General features: G+C 55.3%; 5 protein-coding genes across 5 annotated transcripts; 1 reads left to right on the forward strand and 4 right to left on the reverse strand.

Moving 5' to 3' along the window:
- Positions 1-557: 557 nt before the first annotated feature.
- MYCGRDRAFT_69132 (uncharacterized protein) lies at positions 558-3,716 on the reverse strand (the record flags this gene model as incomplete). The annotated part of the gene is made up of 2 exons (XM_003855201.1): positions 558-3,540; positions 3,592-3,716. The coding sequence occupies 2 exons, from the start codon at positions 3,714-3,716 to the stop codon at positions 558-560; spliced, it is 3,108 nt and encodes a 1,035-aa protein (XP_003855249.1).
- A 764-nt stretch (positions 3,717-4,480) lies between these two features.
- MYCGRDRAFT_108362 (uncharacterized protein) lies at positions 4,481-5,573 on the reverse strand (the record flags this gene model as incomplete). The annotated part of the gene is made up of 2 exons (XM_003855200.1): positions 4,481-5,143; positions 5,322-5,573. The coding sequence occupies one exon, from the start codon at positions 5,093-5,095 to the stop codon at positions 4,481-4,483; it is 615 nt and encodes a 204-aa protein (XP_003855248.1).
- Positions 5,574-11,185: 5,612 nt separating this feature from the next.
- On the reverse strand, positions 11,186-13,001 carry MYCGRDRAFT_103502 (uncharacterized protein; the record flags this gene model as incomplete). The annotated part of the gene is made up of 4 exons (XM_003855199.1): positions 11,186-11,572; positions 11,625-12,461; positions 12,517-12,702; positions 12,759-13,001. 4 exons carry the CDS (start codon positions 12,789-12,791, stop codon positions 11,444-11,446), a joined length of 1,185 nt encoding a protein of 394 aa, XP_003855247.1.
- Positions 13,002-13,179: 178 nt separating this feature from the next.
- Positions 13,180-14,366, forward strand: MYCGRDRAFT_36358 (uncharacterized protein; the record flags this gene model as incomplete). Its single annotated transcript, XM_003855159.1, has 2 exons — positions 13,180-13,466; positions 13,523-14,366. 2 exons carry the CDS (start codon positions 13,180-13,182, stop codon positions 14,364-14,366), a joined length of 1,131 nt encoding a protein of 376 aa, XP_003855207.1.
- A 262-nt stretch (positions 14,367-14,628) lies between these two features.
- On the reverse strand, positions 14,629-16,708 carry MYCGRDRAFT_103505 (ATP synthase F1-sector subunit beta; the record flags this gene model as incomplete). The annotated part of the gene is made up of 6 exons (XM_003855198.1): positions 14,629-15,515; positions 15,609-15,817; positions 15,872-16,231; positions 16,294-16,364; positions 16,418-16,593; positions 16,657-16,708. 6 exons carry the CDS (start codon positions 16,665-16,667, stop codon positions 14,795-14,797), a joined length of 1,548 nt encoding a protein of 515 aa, XP_003855246.1.
- Between the last annotated feature and the right edge of the window lie 724 nt (positions 16,709-17,432).

Raw genomic sequence — 17,432 nt, forward strand, 5'->3', positions numbered from 1 at the left:
GGAATTACATCTACCTCCTCGCGCAAGATAAACGGAATATCGCCATTTTCGTCCTCGCGATCTTTGCGGCGTGGGTGAGCCTGGGCTCTGTACTTCGATCAAGTCCAGGACCCGGCGGACAAGTCTTGACTGTGCTGAACGAGAGCGGTGCTGCTTCGATGGCGTCTGGTCTCGAGTCGTGCGGCCTTCCGGAGGTCTTCTCAAGCGCCACGGAGATGCTTCCTTCTGTCACGCCAGTCGTGGACAACGTCCTGAAGCCAGTGGAAGCTGTGCTAAGCGCAGAAGATGGCTATTCGGCGCCTGTAGACGGGTCCACCGAGCAGGATAGTTCTGAGGATATCTGCCGGAATCCGATGTCAACGACTGAGCTTTTCGCACGCAGAGAAGAGAAGTCTCCGCTAACAGCTTGACGGAAAGAATCGCGGGACGGCGTGGGAATGAAGGAACGAGGGATGATTGTATGTAGCGTTCGGTAATTAAATCAACAAAGATACCCCTGACACGCATACAATGTCCAATTCCAACTTTCCTCGTCCCAAATCTCTGTACACCACCCATCACCCCTCCGCCCACCCAAAAATCCCACCCACGCTCCCCATCCCCCACCGACACCCTCCCACCGCAGCCACCGCCCCCAGCACCTCCACCAGCAACAACACCACCACCCCCACCAACATCCTCGGCATAAACACCCGATAAAGCATCAAATGCCTCCTCAACCACCCCGCCTCCACCACCGTCGCCAGCGCAATCCCCGCGAAAAACAACACATACGTCGCCATCGCGCCCGCCACTCGACCCAACAATCCAGGGAACTTCGGCGGGACTTTCCACAACACCACCGCCGGGACCGCGAGGGTACACAGAGTGAAACTCGCGAAAGTATTCCCCACCACGAGGAGCGGACTCCAGGGGTATGTAATCGTCTTGAGGGGGACGAAGGCGCTTTCCCATTGGATTGTAACGAGAGCGGCTTGATGGCCTGTTTTGAAGAAGTGGAAACTGCCGAGTAAAGCGAGCACGATGGGTCCGATGGGGGAGCGGCGGAGGTCGTTGGCGTCGATGACTTCGAGGAGGTTGAGGATTGAAATCATGAGGAGGGCGAGCACGCCTTGGCCCATGGGTTTGGAGAGCAGGAGGAGGGCGAGGAGCCAGAGGAAGGGGAGGAGGAGGTAGCGCGTGCCGTGGGTGTTGGCGTAGCCGAGGATGATGAGTTTTGGACGAGGAGCGACGGGGCCGCGGGAGGAGATGGTCGTCAAGACGGGTGCGTCCGCGTCGGAGGTGATGGGTTTGGAGGTGGATTTGAGGGAGGGGGTTGTCGGAGAAGGAGTGTCGGCGGCTTCTTGCCGGACGACGAGCATGGGGCTTGCCCAGATGTAGGTACCGTAGCCGGCGGCGAAAGCTAGAGCGAGGACGATCTGGGCGATGACGACGCGGACGGACTTGAGAGTGGACTTGGAGTAGAGGTCTGGGAACCAATCTCCGTCGTCGGCGGCATCGATCGTCCAGAATGTGGCGACGAGGAGTAAGCCGAGGCGCATGGCGATGCCGATCCAGATGACTGCTGAGCCGTGGTAGTTTTGTGTGCGAACGTAGAAGTGTTTGATAGCGGATGGGAGCAGAGTGGCGACTGCGAAGGGGATGGCGAGTTGCCATTTCGCGGAGGTTGAGGATGTCGAGCTGGCGTAGTACGTTGAGATGCAGTAGGGCATTTGCTCTTCGCGGCAGAGGCGGGACAAGCTGGCCAGACGGGTGCAGAAGAGGAAGGAAAGGGAGTTGGTCGCGCCCAGGAAGCGGTCGTTGTAGTCCGCTTGTCCAAGAGAGGATGCCAGCATGCAAATCCCAAAGGTAGAGAGGAGGAATAGCAGTTGCTCGTCTTCCCAGATCGTGAAGGAGTTGGAAGCAAATCCAATGCAAAGGAGGAGGGTGCTGAGAGTGCATAGCCATCCCCAGAAAGTCGTCGGCACAGGCCACTTGAGGATCTCTCTCGCAGGATAGAAGCCGAGGAGAGTCGCAAGGATGCCTCCTATCGCAGCGCCGAAAGCCGTGTATTGCGTGAAGGAGAATTCGGGGATCGATCCGACGCCTGCGCCGATGAGTCCTCCCACGGTCGTACCCATCAATCCCCATCCAAGCAAGGCAGGTGTCAACGCTGCTCGATCGCCGTTCACGCCCTGCGCATACATCGCAATGACAGCGAACGTGCCCACCAATGCCACAATCCCCATAATCATGCTCGCAATGTCAAACCTCGCCCACAGACTCTTGCAGATCCGCAGATTCTCCGCCTGATACGCGCGAAAAGCCTCGTATGCACTTCTCTGCGTTCCCTTTCCAGACCCAACATCCTTCCACACCTCTCCCGCCTTCGCCCACAACGCCTCTGTCGAACTCGTCGCATCCTCATCCAGTCCTCTCGCCTTCGCATACTCCCCTTGATACCGATGAATCTGCGCAGCCGTAAGCCTACCCACTTCCGCCAACTTGCCATAATCCGGCTGCGTGACTCCTCCATCCCCATGAAATGCCTCGGAAATGGGATGTCCCAAATTGTTAAACGGAATCGGAATACCCAACAACAACGCCAACGTCGGCACGAGATCGATCTGCGCCACAGGCCTCTCCTTCGCCGTCTGAGGAGGCATGACATCCTCTTGGCTCTCTCGTCCAAAGATTCCCTTGTTCGAGTACATCCACAACGCAGCTTCCACCTCATCGTCCGACTCCCCTCCATGATCACCCTTGACATCCATACCATGATCGCCCAGCACCACCAGCACAGTATCGTCGTCCAATTTCTCCACTATCCTGCGTAGTATACCATCCATCTGTCGTAATTTGTCTCCCATCGCGGGGTGGTCAGGTCCATATCGATGTCCTGCGTGATCCACGCCTAGATAATGTCCAATCACCACATCCCACTCTTTTTGACGTCCTGGTTCCAGCAATGGGAAGAGGTGCTCGTTGACTCCCTCGTCGACAGTGTGCAAGTCCCAGACGTTGAAGGAATCGTAGGCTCGTGTAAGGTTTGGTTCGAAAAGGCCGGGAAAAAGGGAGTGCCACGTATCGTCGCCGAGGTGGACCACCTTCTTGCCTGCTAGATATAGCTGTTCAACCAGATTGTCCTCGTCAATGGCCGTGCCTGCAAAGTTCGAACCAGCATCAATGAAGGTTGGTAGTGTCCCTGTCGTCAATCCCTTCAATCGTTGCAACGTTGTCGTAGGAGGATCCGCAATGAATGGTCGAAGGAAAGCCTTCTCCGGATGCTCGAGAGCGGTGGAATGCAAGAACGGCAACGCATTGTGGAAGTGTTGGTGCGGCGAGGAGGTCGAATTCGCGTGCGGGATGGTGAAGTCGTAGCGAAGAGCGTCAATCACGATGATGACGGCTTTGGGGAAAGATTGCGGATGCCAGCAGCCGGTGTCGGGGATCGTGGCGAGGTCGGTGGGAGGAACGGCGCATTCGGAGCGGTTGGGGAGGACGAGGCGCGAGAGGAGGAAGCCGGAGCAGAAGAGGTAGATGGCGAGGGCGTGGAAGATGCTGGGATTGAGGTGTTAGTTGTGAGGGAGGAGGAGGACTGTTTACCCGTACAAGATGAGGAAGAAGAAGGCGACGACGAGTAAATGCCGTGCTTTGAACTGGACTTCTCGTTGGTGGTTGATCTCCTTTTCTGAGAGAGCATTCGTCTCGTCTGTGGTCCCCTCTTTGGTCTCCATTTTGTGTATGTCCCTCTCTATATTCCCAAGCGCGAATGCAATATGCTGGATTTATGATATACAAGCCATGAACAAGAAGAAAATGCGATCAAGAAAGAAAGAAAGAAAGGAGAGGAGGAAGGAGTCAATGGTAGATCATGAGAAGATAGTAGAGATGTGGCTCGAGGACTTTGATGAAGTTCAAGATTCGCGACTCCACCACGAAGCTCTGCCGTCCCTGGCGATCACCAAGGCGTTGTTCAACCCAGAGAAGTGCCGCAACGAAGACGTCAACGATCAGAGTGTATACAGCACACAAGAGATTGGTATTCCATGTCCTGCTGACATTCATAATGCGACGGACGTGCATCATAACAATACCTCACACCACGATTGAGATGCACTCCAGCGAACAAGTTCACGAACTGCCATTGAACAACGAGCATAATATACACACTAGAGTACCAATCTGACCAGAGATCCACACACAAAACGAACACATCATCCTTCCCGTCATCTTCAAATCAAAAAGCCTGCGCTCTTCCAACTCGCAAAGAAGAGAAAAAGCTGAGGAAAAAACCCGCGATTCGACCGTAACAGGTCCAGTCATAATCTTCATAAAAACAGCAGATTCCGTGATCTCGTCCCCGTTCTGTAGTCGGGTGTTAGGGAAAAAGAGACAGTATGAAAATTCCTCCTCCTCCTCTGCTTGCATCGACCACCATTTTGTGTCCGGCAATCAGTCGCAGCACTTCATTCCTCCTCAACAGTCCACACATCTCATTCTACTCCCTCACCGGCGCATTCCTCGCCTTCTCCACCAACCCTCCCACCCTCTCCAAGTCCACACTCTGCCACCTCTCCCCATCATTCATCCTCCCCACAAACCCCGTGCCCTCATCCCCACCCTCCAACCCTCCCACCCCACCCATCTCCCCCACCTTGACGACAACCACACACCCACTCTTCCTCTGCCCCGTCGCCTCATCAATCTCCTCCGGAAACGTAATCCTGATCTCCGGAATCGGACTCACAGGCGGGCTGGGAGAGCGCATGAACAGCGCCTTTTCCGTGTAGACGTCGTCTTTGCTCGCGCGGGTGAGGACTCGGCGGTGTTGACGGGAAGAGGAGGAGGTGGTGGAGAGGGAGGAGAGACGTTTTTCGATGTCGTGGGTGGAGAGGTCGTCTTCTTCGTCGGCGTAGGGAAGGGCGGAGTTTTGGTGTAAGCGAGCGCGGCGTCGGCGTTGGTACCAGAAGCCTGCTGTTATGATTATCGCGGTGAGGGCGAAGACGAGGACGGCGACGGTTAGGGCTATGGTGAGGGTGTTGGGTGTTCCGTTGTTGGAGGGTTTTGTTGGGTCGCTTGGGGTGGTGGAGTCGCGGCGGAGGAGGGACGCCATGGTGGGCGATTATATTGATGAGAGTAGTCGGTGGAATGTCTCAGATCTCTGTGGCATGTCAGTCTCTGTATACCATGTTCGTAGTGCGACATTATCATCGTCGCCGTCCGTTGAAATCCAACGTCCGCTCTGCCACGAGAGGCTGGGCTGGGAAGGAGGGGTTTTGTGACGACGACGAGGTCTGCCGAACCAGAATATTGCGCGCGCGCGAGAAAAACGAACGTACCTTCCAGCGTAGTCGTCCAGATCCGGATTCCTCTCTTCGTATGGCGCAGCGCTTATTCTCAATTACAGTATCCTTCCTTTCCTTCCTTTGTCTTCCTAGCAGTAGTCTCGTCGGAGTATTATCAAAAAGAACGTGACACGGCTCAGGCTAAAAGAGTGAAGCCCGAAGATCCGCGTGTATAAGGAAGGTGTGGTTGAAAAAAGAGAGTGTGAAAGAGCGACCTTGCTCTCGACGAGGTCACAAAGAGAAGGAGTCGTCGTCGCCCTCGCCGTGGAAGTGTTTCCCTTTCGCGTGCCTTCCTCCACCATCCACTATTGCCAATCTCGGTTGTCTCGGCAGGCGGGCCGCGATGGAGCTGCGGGTGCTGATCGATGCAGGTACGGGAAACCTTAATCGGGATGGATTTGTGGCTCGATCGATTGAACGAATGTCGGGTTTGTACAGGGCGATAGAACGAAGGAGTGGTGTTGCTCGTTGAGGTGGAAGGGCTGTGTTGGTACTCCCCACGGAATGGAGCGGCGTACGCAAGCACAAGATGAACAGGATTGCTCCGATGATTGATCCCGAGACGCGATCAACGTCATGTTGCCATTTTTCGACTCTGAAACTCCGCGAACTTACCCTGTGTATCACTCTACACTCTTTCACGGCTGCCGAGCGACGTAGGAGGCTGAGCCGCGACGAGTAACGATCGTCGTTGTATCTTTCTCGCTGTCCTGAAGTCAGCGGTCGGGAGCAAGTCCGAAGGACGTACTCGGGGTGTGTATTCATTGAACGTGGGGTGAAAGACAGGGTTCGTGAGTCTGGAAGCGTCGATGAGAAGGAAAAGGTACAAGGATGCGAACGAGGATGTTCACAGTCCGCGCAGTACACGGACAACCTCATTCGCACGATACTGAAAACTTCAATAGACGTGCAAGTCTTGGAACCGAAGCTCTGGAATTCACAGTCGATCGACATGACTCGGAGTCTTAGAACGACACTGACAGTTGATCGACGTGACTCGAAAGGCTCATGCATCTCATTCATGCTCTCTGCTACACTGCAGGATGCCGAAAGCTGAATTACAGCAGCTCCGAGAGACCTAGACTCCGATCCCTTCGCCGAGGGATGGCATATACAGTGTATGCCTCCCATCCCATCCATACGCCGTGTAGTCTACCTCAGACCACGATGCTGCTCCATAAATCAGAAAGCCCCACAAACGCCATCGATCCAACCTCGCCCGCTTTTCGCTTTAGTCGTAGTAATGTCCACTCTCTCCATCCGCCCTCCTCTCTACTTCGGCTGCCAATGCTGAAACTTCGCCTTTCCCACGCCATCACTCTGCGCCCTCTTCCGACTCCTCCCACCTCCACCACCATTCCCACTCCCACTCCTCCCTCTCGACCTCCCACCTCCACCGTTGCCACCACCACTGGGTCCTCCGCTTCCACCTCGATTCCCACCACCCGCAGATCCTCCACTCACTCTCCTCTCCATTCGTCCCTGCTGCGCGAAAGCTGGAAGTCCTCCTCCTCCACTCCCTGGTGGTGCTCCGCCGAATAGCCTCGGATCGAGATTTGCGGGTTGAGCGGGTGCGATGGCTTGGCCGCCGAATTGGGGTCCTTGTACTCCTCCATATGAAGGCGTGCCTCGAGGATCGCGGGACGGGTTGAGCGGTGTTCCTGGGAAGCCGGGAGGAGGTGGTGGCGGTCCATGACGAGGCCACTCGGCTGCAGCTGTGCCTGGAGGAGGAGGTTGCACGTCACTTGGTGGTAGGCCGTAGAGTGGAGATTGAGGGTTTGGTGGCCAGTTCGGGTGGTGTTGGCCTGGCGGGCGATTGCCTGGTGGCGGGCCAGGAAAGGAGTTTCGATGTTCGTAGTAAGGGTTGAAGCCGTGAAGGAATGGGTAGCCAGGCGGTGGAGGGCCAGGAGGAGGACCGAAAGAGGGATGCCAGGGAGGTGGATGAGGGCCGTACGAAGGAGGGGGCATGGAATAGTATTCGCCGGGGAAGTGAGCATACGTCGTAGTAGCAGGAGCGGGTGCCGGAGGAGGAGGAGTGGCTTCCACATTCGTGTTGAGGCGGAACCGATGGATTGAAGGTTTCTTGCTGTCCGTGACCTCGCTGCCTTGACCCTGACTGGATCTTCGTCCGCCTTGACTGAGAGCTTCTTTCCAGCTCTTGCGAGAATTGCCGTTGCGTTGAGATTTGTTCGTTTTCATGGAGAACTGGCCCATGGAGCTCTTTTGCTGGCTTCTGTGGAAATTTGCGGATTCCCCAGCAGCTCCCGCAGTGGTGGTCGTACTAGTCGTGTTGGCATCAGGTGTAAAGTCCCGAGATGTGGATTGTGACTTGATCGAGGAGGCGCGCGAGCGAGCTTTGGCTGCGGTATCTGCGATGACCTCCCTGAGTGCCTCATTGGTAGTGTCCTTGGTTGGCTCCAGCGCGGCCTTCTCCTGTGGTTTTCGAGGTTCTGCAGCGCCAGGACTGCTGGGCGGCTCGGGTTGCTTCGACTTACTCTTATGCAGTAGAACATCCGACGGCGAGCCCTCTTTCTTTTCCTCTTCCTGCTTCTGGGCCGATAGGTTTGGTGTGGCTGGCCCAGATGGCAGACTCGTTTGAGCTGGGCGCTCAGGCTCCTTCTGTCCAACACGCTCAATTCTCAGAGGCCCACTGTGAGACCATTCATGGATGGATCCTGTCGAGGGATTCCTCGAGTGCTTCGTCTGGCTCCCAGGACGCTGATAGTTCGTCCAGCCGATGGTGTCCGGTCTGTCGAACGGCAGCGGGTTTGTCTGATTCAGGATGCGATCGAAAGAATTGCCTCGCGAGTGCTGTGGCGGCATCGAACGGCGCGTAGACTCCTGATTGATGGCGTTCAGCAGTGGCGGGAGCGCTCCAGCCCTGGTGGCATTCGGACTTAGCGACGGCACTGGCTGTTCCCTATGCGCAGACTCGGGAAGGCTGGCTTTCCTCGAGGGCATCGAAGGACTCGTGAACGGGTTGTATGGTTCGGGGGTTGCTGGAACAAATGCTGGTCTCGGTTGAATCTCATCCAGTATGCGCTCCAACGCGACAGCTGGTCGAATCGGCGGCGGAGGCGGCATTTGCATTCCCATCGCAGGATGACCACCCAAGAAAGCAGGAGGTGCTCTAAGTCTCGGCGGTTCCACTGCTCGAATAGAAGGCCGCGAAGCCAGACCTCCCAGCATTTGCAGTCCTGTCGCATCCTCATTTCGAATGACAGGAATCTTTGGTCTGTTGGCAATCTCCTCGACCTGGGTCGCAGCCGCGGCAAGGGTGCTCGTGGTGATGATGCCGTCCGAGCGCGCGTCGGCTGCATCGCGCACGGTAGACTCCATGACCGTGAAGCTGCCGAAGACTTCTTTCTTGTCCGCCTCAGAAAGTCCGCGCAACAGGTCAGTCATCCTGACCCGAGCGTGGAGCTCATCGCTGGCCTGCTCAGTAGCCATGGCCTTGCGGCTTCGTGAGTCGTAGGCAGCATCGATAGTTCGTATCCGATCAAAGCGGTGGGTAGTGGCTTTGGGCTTCGGAATGACATCGTCGTCTTCGTCCTGAGTGTCGTAGGCGGTATCTTCACCCGTCATCTGCGCTTGTCGTGCAATGGTGAGACTCTTGTGCTCCAAGCGGTCAAACTCAAGATCGCGCAAGTCCTCAATTAAGAGTTTGCACCTCTCCTCGCGGACCGTCTGCTCTGCTTCCAACGTTCTTTGTAAATGCAGCCGATTCCATTTCGCCTGAGCCATGATTTGATTCTTGCGTTTTTGAAACGTCTGATCGAGTAGCTCCTGAATACCATAGTACTCGTCCGTACCAGTAAACTCCGGGACCTGCTCGTGAAGATCCGGCTTGGCTTGCAGGTCTTCAACAGTCTTCAAGGCAATCTCAGCGAGCACAGGCTTTAAAGTACGAGTGATGGCTCGAAATGCTGCCTTCAGTTGCAGCTGTCGTCGCATAGCCGCTTCGATGCTTGGCTGTGGGTGGTCGGCTCGTCGTCGGCCATTAATTCGTTTTCGAGCTTGGCCGTTGTATGTGGCTGCATGCTCGTCGCCGTCTTCCAGATCGCCCACATCTTCGGCATCGTCCACATCGTCAGCTTCCGCTATATCATCGGCGTCATCGACATCGTCTTGCTCGTCTGCATCCGCCTCAGGTTCAATGCCGGTCATGACGACATCCTTGGTGGGTGAGATGTCTACAGGCTCGTACTCTTCAGAGGCAGGAGATACAGCCTCAGAGACTGCTGGAGTGAATTCCGTCGAGTGTGTAAAGCTCGGAAGACCAGCCACTCGTTGCGTGTCCGAAGGTGAGCTCTGTTGCGAAAAGTGGCGGTCGGAGACATCTTCCGGCTGAATAAGTTCATCCAACTTGTCGTCGCGTGAGGAGGTTCGAGGCTGTACTGGAGGAGTGTGCATCTCTTGAGATGCATTCCTCGTTTCCGAAGGCGTGGGCGATGATCGTTTTCGTTTCCTCGACGGTGAGGTAGACTGCACATTTGGTCCGTCCATTTTTGCCTCACTACTTCTCCGTCGTTTACCTGCCGACGAACCTGATCCGAAAGTAAACTTGACATCCGCAGCACCATTCGTGGAGTTTACAGAAATCCGCCTTGACTTTGCAGAAGTTTGGCTGCCAAGGCTGAGCGCCGTCGTTGGACGGCCATCGTCGAGCGAACCTCTTGGACTGTCGTCTTCGTCGTCTTCAACAGAGCCATTGATGGAAGTGCCGGATTCAACAGGACCAGTGCGCTTCTTTGCGTGCCGAGTCGTCATGTGGAGAGGTTCCGAGGGCACAAAGCGACCGGTTTTGCCGGGATCGCTGCGACGGGCTGCTTTGCCAGGAGGGAGAACGAGTGTTTTGGAACTCATCACTGGCAGATCTGGAGAAGTGTCAGTGAATTGTTCGTTGATGTCATTCTGATTGATTGTGAAGATGGCAGTGTCGGAGGAACGTTGGGTGACGAGAAAGCTGGGTGAAAACCAGGCGTCTTGTGTTGGACACACCACATGTCGCAACACCGGCGTTGATGAATGGTCAATGCGAGCAATTGCTGCGGGTGGATGGGAGTCGTTGGTGAATGGATGCAGGATTGACTGGCAATGACTGTAGCAATTGGACTGTTCCTCGGCGCCTTGCTGATCGATACTGTCATGCCGGGAGTGCGGCGAATAGACCAGCAAGGCTGCGGAGGGATCGGGTGCAAGAGCGACAGTAAAAATGCCTGTCCATTATGACAGAACAAAGCGATAACTCAAAACAACGTACCTGGAAGTGCCCACCAGTTGCTGGCGGGTTGTGGTGATCTGAACAGTCTTGCGCACGTTGGCGGAAGATGTAACAGTGGTCGTTGACGAAACCTCAGGCCCCGTGAATGATGGCGAGCTCGTTCCTTGGTCGCAGGAGGAGGTTCAATGAGAAAGAATCAGCCATCAGCCGTGTTGAAGAACAGAGTTGTTGACAATGAGAAGTGCAGTCGAAGTGGTGTTCAGACCATCGTCTTGCGACGATATTCCGATATACAGTTCGACCTTTCGGAAGGTGAACCAGTTGATCTGTCTTGAGTTCTTTGCCGGTCCGTGTACTTACGGAATTGGACCAATGATCGAGAAAGAGTGGGGCTACCACCCGATGCGGTTAGTCGAAGCCAACCACTTCTCTCGAATTGGGCCTGAGGCGACAATGAGAGTTGTTGTAGATCGATGTGATTAACGAAGTTGTTATAATGATGGCAATCCAAGCGCAGAAGAGCCGTGTGTCAGTAGTCGCGGGCGTTGTTCTTCTGTCTTGTTAGACATCAGCAAGGCCGAATTCACGCTAGAGATGCAGTCCACGACTTGCAAGTGATGTAACGGATGTCATTGAACAAAACACATGTGAACTTGATGTCCATTTTTTCATTACATTCTGCGTAACGAGCTGATCTACCCTAGTAGAGCAAACACTCGTATTGCTGCGATTTTCCGCAACAAGATGCTATTCTCCTGCTTGAGGACATGAGTATCTCTGCAACGAACGCTCCATGTAACAAACGCTTCATGATCGTTGGTCTCGGAAATCCGCTTGATGATCAAATGTCCGTGACCATTTCACCTCGCTCGCTCCCCAATGCAACAGTTGCTTACTGGGCACCTGGCTCATCGGGCTCATCGGGCTGGTCGAAGAGAAAGTTGGCGGCAAGCTCCTCGTTCTTGTCGCAGGCGAAGTAGGCTTGGATGACATCTTGACGCTCGAAGCCGAGGCGGCAAAGCTGTTGTAATGTTAGTGCTGATACGTCTCGAAGTGTGATTGCGAATACTCACACGCTCAATGGCATCACGCTCCTCCTCCGTCACTGCTATTGAGCCACCTGGTGGTGCAGCAAGGTCGTCGTCTCCATCCTCAGCGAGCAACTGCATGAACTGCTCCGGGTTCTGGGTGATGATCTGCGCCAACTGAGGGCTACCTGCGGCAACTTGCTGAAGGATCGGCTCGAGCATTCCAGGCTGCTGCTGAACAACTTGACGAAGTTGCTGGAACTGTGGGTTGTTGCGGAGGAAATCAAGGTTGGCCGCGGCTCCGCCAGCACCGGCACCTGCGCCTGCAGCTCCAAGAGCAGCTCCCAATCCTCCCGCAGCCGCAGCGCCTCCACTGCCACGTCCAGCTCCTGCGCCGCCTCTTCCAGCAGCCGCAGCCTGCTCGAAGAGATTCACCGGCTCATCGCCACCTGAACGAGCAGCGGTACCTGTCGTAGCGGGTGTGGCTGGCGTTTGTGCTTGTGCCTGAGCTGCAGGGCGTGGGGCCTGACGTTCCTCCTGTTGCGCACTCGCGGGAATGCCGTTCAGCAGGTATTCGACGGCGCGGTCTGGGTTGAAAAAGGCGGCGCGCATAGCGAGATCGATCTGATCGCGTGGGAAGCCCATTGACTCCATGTTGGCGATTGCGGCGGAGCGCTGCTCACCTAGAGCCAGCGCGGAGGGATCGTTCCATGAGGTGCCTTCACTGCCGGCGGCCGAGGCTGGGGCAGGAGATGGAGTTGCGGGCGGTTGAGAGGTGTTCGATGGGGCGGACTGCGCGGGCGCTGCTGGGACGGCTGGAGTGGAGACCGACTTTGGTGCAGGTGTAGCTGGCTCGGCGGGTTTCGTGGGAGGAGCTTTCGGCTGTGAGAATGGTGTTAGAGTGCGCGCTCATTGCCGGGACGTATCCTGCGCTCACCTTGGAGGTCATGCAGACGATGAAACCCTTCTCCTCAATCTTATACGACTCGATAGTGTTGTCATCCTGCAAAATCTTGCCGGAGTAGATAAGCTTCTGCGTTGATGTCTCCCATCCCTTCTCGGATTCGATCTTCGATTTCAAGGTCCCAATCGTCTCGGAGGGCTCTGCATCGATGGTGAATTTCTGCTTCTGATTAGAATGTTCCGCTGATACCACTGACAGCCGCTCGAGTGCCTTACAGCCTGCTTGAGGTCCTTGAACGTAAGACGCATGATGGGTAGTTCGCGCAGTGCGCAGAGCTTCCTGTCGGATAGCTTGGTCGTAGATGAGTGCGGTGGAGAGCGTGGCGGCAAACTGAAGACTCAGTCGTTGACGACGTTCGATGAGGATTGAAGGAAGAAGGCCGGGGTCGGTGAGAGTTTTGTAGAAGACGCCAAAGCTTTGTGCAAGGCGACCGTGATGAATCGAAATGTGGCGGGTGTTGTAGCAAGGTGAAGAGGCGGCAGAGTGACGAAGTCTGGACTGGAAGGAACGAACCGCTTGGACCCTCTCGTCTTCACAAGATGGCAGCCCCGCCACGAGAAAGAGCCTGAGGCAGACATATCCGACTTTACTTCGATTTGGTGAATGAATGGCAGCAGTCTACACTCCTTCACGTGAATGCCTCGTATACATCCATCAGTGTTCGCAAAGGCTCGTGCAATCAACAAGTCGCTAGTCCCATTGATCCCAGTCTGCCGAGATTTGGGCTCAGCTCGCAATGAGCTCCGATGGTTGAAGGAGCACGCTGTGAGCGTGTCAAAGCAGTTGGGCCATGGAGAGCATGAAACGATAGTTGACGGGTACTTGAGAAGGCGTGCCAGAGGAGAGCCTTTACAGTACATACTGGGGACAGAGTTTTTCGGTAATCTAGAAATCAGATGCCGACCAGGAGTTCTCATTCCGAGGTATGTGTAACCCTAACCATCCCGTCGACTGAGCCTGACGTTTCTATTGTTCACAGACAAGAGACAGCAGCATCAATTTCTCACCTAGCAAACCTCCTGGCATCTGACCAGACTCTCACCAACGAATCCAACTCCACCCTGCGCGTTCTCGACCTCTGCACAGGAACCGGCTGCATTCCCCTCCTCTTCCATCACGAACTCTACACCTCCAACGCCTCAACATCCACAACCCTCGAGCTGGTTGGCGTCGACATCTCCACCAGCGCTCTCTCTGTCGCTCGCGAGAATCTCATCCATCAAATCGCACACGCAGCTCGTGCACAGCCAACTGCTCACTCCAAGCGAACGAGGTCTCTGAATCAGATCGGATTCGTACAAGCTGATATCCTTGCTTCCTCTCCATCAACCGAGTCATCAGGTCCACTTCCGTTGAACGAAGCGCTCGGTAGATTATACAGTGGGGAGACGGAACCTCCGACTTTCGATATTCTGATCTCAAATCCGCCGTACATCTCCCCTTCAGCATATCTGCGGACTACCACTCGTTCTGTGCGGAACTTCGAACCAAAGTTAGCTCTCGTCCCGCCCAGTCCTACTCCTTCCTCCTCTGGCGATGATGAGACCATCGGAGACGCCTTCTACCCACATCTATGGCGCCTTGCAGAGCAGGTCAAGGCGAAAGTCTGTCTGTTCGAGGTGAGCGACCTGCAGCAAGCGAAACGGGTTGCAGCGATGGCAGTGGAACATGGTAAATGGGATGTGGTGGAGATCTGGAGGGATGAGCCTGGCGCGAGGAGCGAGGCGGTGGAGGAGCTGCATGTTGGAGGTCGGAGTGTTGGGGTTAGAGGCGCCGGGAATGGTAGATCGGTATTTGCTAGAAGGGGTATCAAAGCAGAGTAGTCTGGTCATGATCAGGAGACAATGCGAATGATGGAAGTCGCCATGTCTATTCCACCAACTATTCTCCATTCACTGTTCGCGGACGTGTTGTCTTACGATATCAGCCCGTCCCATTGGTTTGATGTAAGTCACGGTGCAAGCACTGCTCCAGGACCATGGCGGCGAATGGGCATAAGCCGAGAAATGCACTTGTTGAACCACGCAACGCGACGCTGCCGCTAATAGGCATGAACTACTTGCAACTTCACACAAGACGACATTCCACATTTGACAAAGGAAACGCTTTCAAGATCTACGCTTACACGCTCCTTTTCACTATCTCAACTGCCTCGTCCTCTCACTCCCGCAGCGCTTGTATGCTGTACAATGTGAAAACGCTTAGTCGAGCTTGATTCCTTCTCTCCCTCAATGCATCATCCGATAACCATCTATGACTTCTCAAGATCGGCCAGAATCTGCTTGCCCTTCGCCTGTGCCTCGGAGAAGTCGCCAACCATGTAGAAAGCACCCTCTGGGAGGTCATCACCCTCACCAGCCATGATGGACTTGAAAGAGGCGATGGTATCCTTGAGGGAAACGAGCTTGCCCTCGATACCAGTGAAGACCTGGGCGACGGTGAAAGGCTGGCTCAAGAAACGCTGGATCTTACGCGCACGCTCGACGGTAAGCTTGTCGGCTTCCGAAAGTTCGTCCATTCCGAGAATAGCAATGATATCCTGGAGGGACTTGTACTCCTGAAGCATCTGTTGGACCTTGGTGGCGGTGTCGTAGTGGTCCTGTCCGATGATACGGGGGTCCAACATGCGGCTAGCGGAATCGAGAGGGTCGACGGCGGGGTAGATACCCAACTCGGAGATACCACGGGAAAGCACAGTGGTGGCGTCCAAATGGGCGAACGTGGTGGCAGGAGCGGGATCAGTCAAATCGTCAGCGGGCACGTACACGGCCTGGACGGAGGTGATGGATCCCTTCTTGGTGGTGGTAATACGCTCTTGCATACCACCCATGTCGACGGCGAGAGTTGGCTGGTATCCGACGGCAGACGGAATCCTGCCCAACAATGCCGAAACTTCAGCACCGGCCTGGGTGAAGCGGAAGATGTTGTCGATGAAGAGGAGCACGTCCTGTCCCTCTACATCCCTGAAGTATCTAAAATTTTTGAAACCAGATCAGCGCTGCTCTCACAGATCATACAAGAAACTAGTGGCATGGCCAGAAGCTTCTTGCTTTGGTTGTACTTACTCGGCAAGAGTCAGACCAGTCAGAGCGACACGGGCACGGGCACCTGGGGGCTCGTTCATCTGTCCGAACACGAGGGCGACCTTGGACTCGCCATCGAGCTGAATGACACCAGTCTCCTGCATTTCGTGGTACAGGTCGTTACCCTCACGGGTACGCTCACCGACACCAGTGAAGACGGAGAAACCACCGTGGGCCTTGGCAATGTTGTTCTTCGCGTCGTGTTAGCTGCTGTCCATGTTCCTGTTCCGTCGAATATATCTTACAATGAGCTCCTGAATGAACACAGTCTTTCCGACACCGGCACCGCCGAAGAGACCAATCTTTCCACCACGCGCGTATGGGGCGAGGAGATCCACGACCTTGATACCAGTGGCGAGCACCTCGGCGGAGGTGGACTGATCGGTGAAAGCGGGAGGCTCGCTGTGGATGGGGAGCTTCTTGTCGTGCTTGATTGGGCCGCGCTCATCAATTGGGTCACCGGTAACGTTCATGATACGCCCGAGGACACCTGGGCCGACGGGCACCATGATGGGGTTGCCAGAGTCGGTGGCCTTCTGTCCACGGACGAGACCCTCGGTTCCGTCCATAGCAATGCATCGCACGACGTTCTCACCCAAATGTTGCTGTCAATCCGCGTTAGCGCCACGCTCTTCCAAACCACCTCATATCATCTCTTTCCACGTACTGCGACCTCCAGAATCAGCTTCTGGCCACCATTTTCGGCCTCGAGGGCGTTGAGGATAGGTGGGAGGACATCTGCCGAGGTGTTAGATGGCGGAATCCCTCATCTGCGCGCGGGCGGCAAATACCAGTTGGGAACTTGACGTCGACGACGGCACCGATGACCTGGTGGACCTTGCCGTCTTTGGCGGCGTCGGTGGAGGCGAATCGGTGCGCGATGGCGGGCGCAAAGGTCTTTGGCTGGAATGCGCGCTGCTGGAAAGGTCTGCGCAGCGCCTGGGTGCGGGCAGCACGAGCGATGCCGCTGTGACGGGTCAGTTGGGAGCTCCAATGCCTTCATCCGGGGGTTGCATATGATGGAACATACTTCTTCAGCATCTTTGCGGTGATGAGGAGGATGTGTTGGGGTGGTGAGTGGAGCTGTTGCTTGTGAAGTCGTAGAGAGTACTCGTTTTGCCCGACTGTCTCCTTCCTCGCCAAGAAGAGGGCCCGTGCATCGTGCTTGCCTCGCCTGGTTGCCGAATTGTTCCGCTCAGGCAACGTGCTCAAACGCAGACTTGAGACCTCACTTTCAACAACAACGATACCTTATGGTTTCATTGCGCTTGACTTTACTGTGCTATGATGTACAGAGATGAGGATGTCTTCCGTGTTATTTTCTCTGTCGCCATTTTTCATCCCAACGATGACCTACGAAAAGCCATGGGAATAGTTCCATGAGGTCCTTGAGGCTCAGGGTGCTCTTACCAAGGCACTATCTTCGATTGCCTATAGAAGTCCCAGTTGTCGTCTCGGTCTGCTCTCAAGATACGCAGACTCGTGGCCGGCAATGCCTGAAGATATCTCAGCATCCGATATCAAGGTCCCCGGCGGACAACACAACATCCCGCCGACCGCATCCACTTCCTCAACACATGACAGGTCGTCTACAGACCCGTGTGAGTGTGCCATCCGTGAAGTGGAAGTCACTTGCGTCCCGCTCTCTAAGCTGCAACGGCTTCTTAACAGCACAATGTCTACGTGGTAGGCACAAAGTCTCGCAACTGTGTTATCGGCAACGAGAGAAGAGGCAGGGATCTGCAAGCAACATGCAGGTTGCTATCCTTGAACGTTAACCGTCAAAATCATTCAATTCATTCGTCT

This window comes from Zymoseptoria tritici, chromosome 2 (assembly GCF_000219625.1).
Source record: "Zymoseptoria tritici IPO323 chromosome 2, whole genome shotgun sequence".
NCBI lineage: Eukaryota > Fungi > Ascomycota > Dothideomycetes > Mycosphaerellales > Mycosphaerellaceae > Zymoseptoria > Zymoseptoria tritici.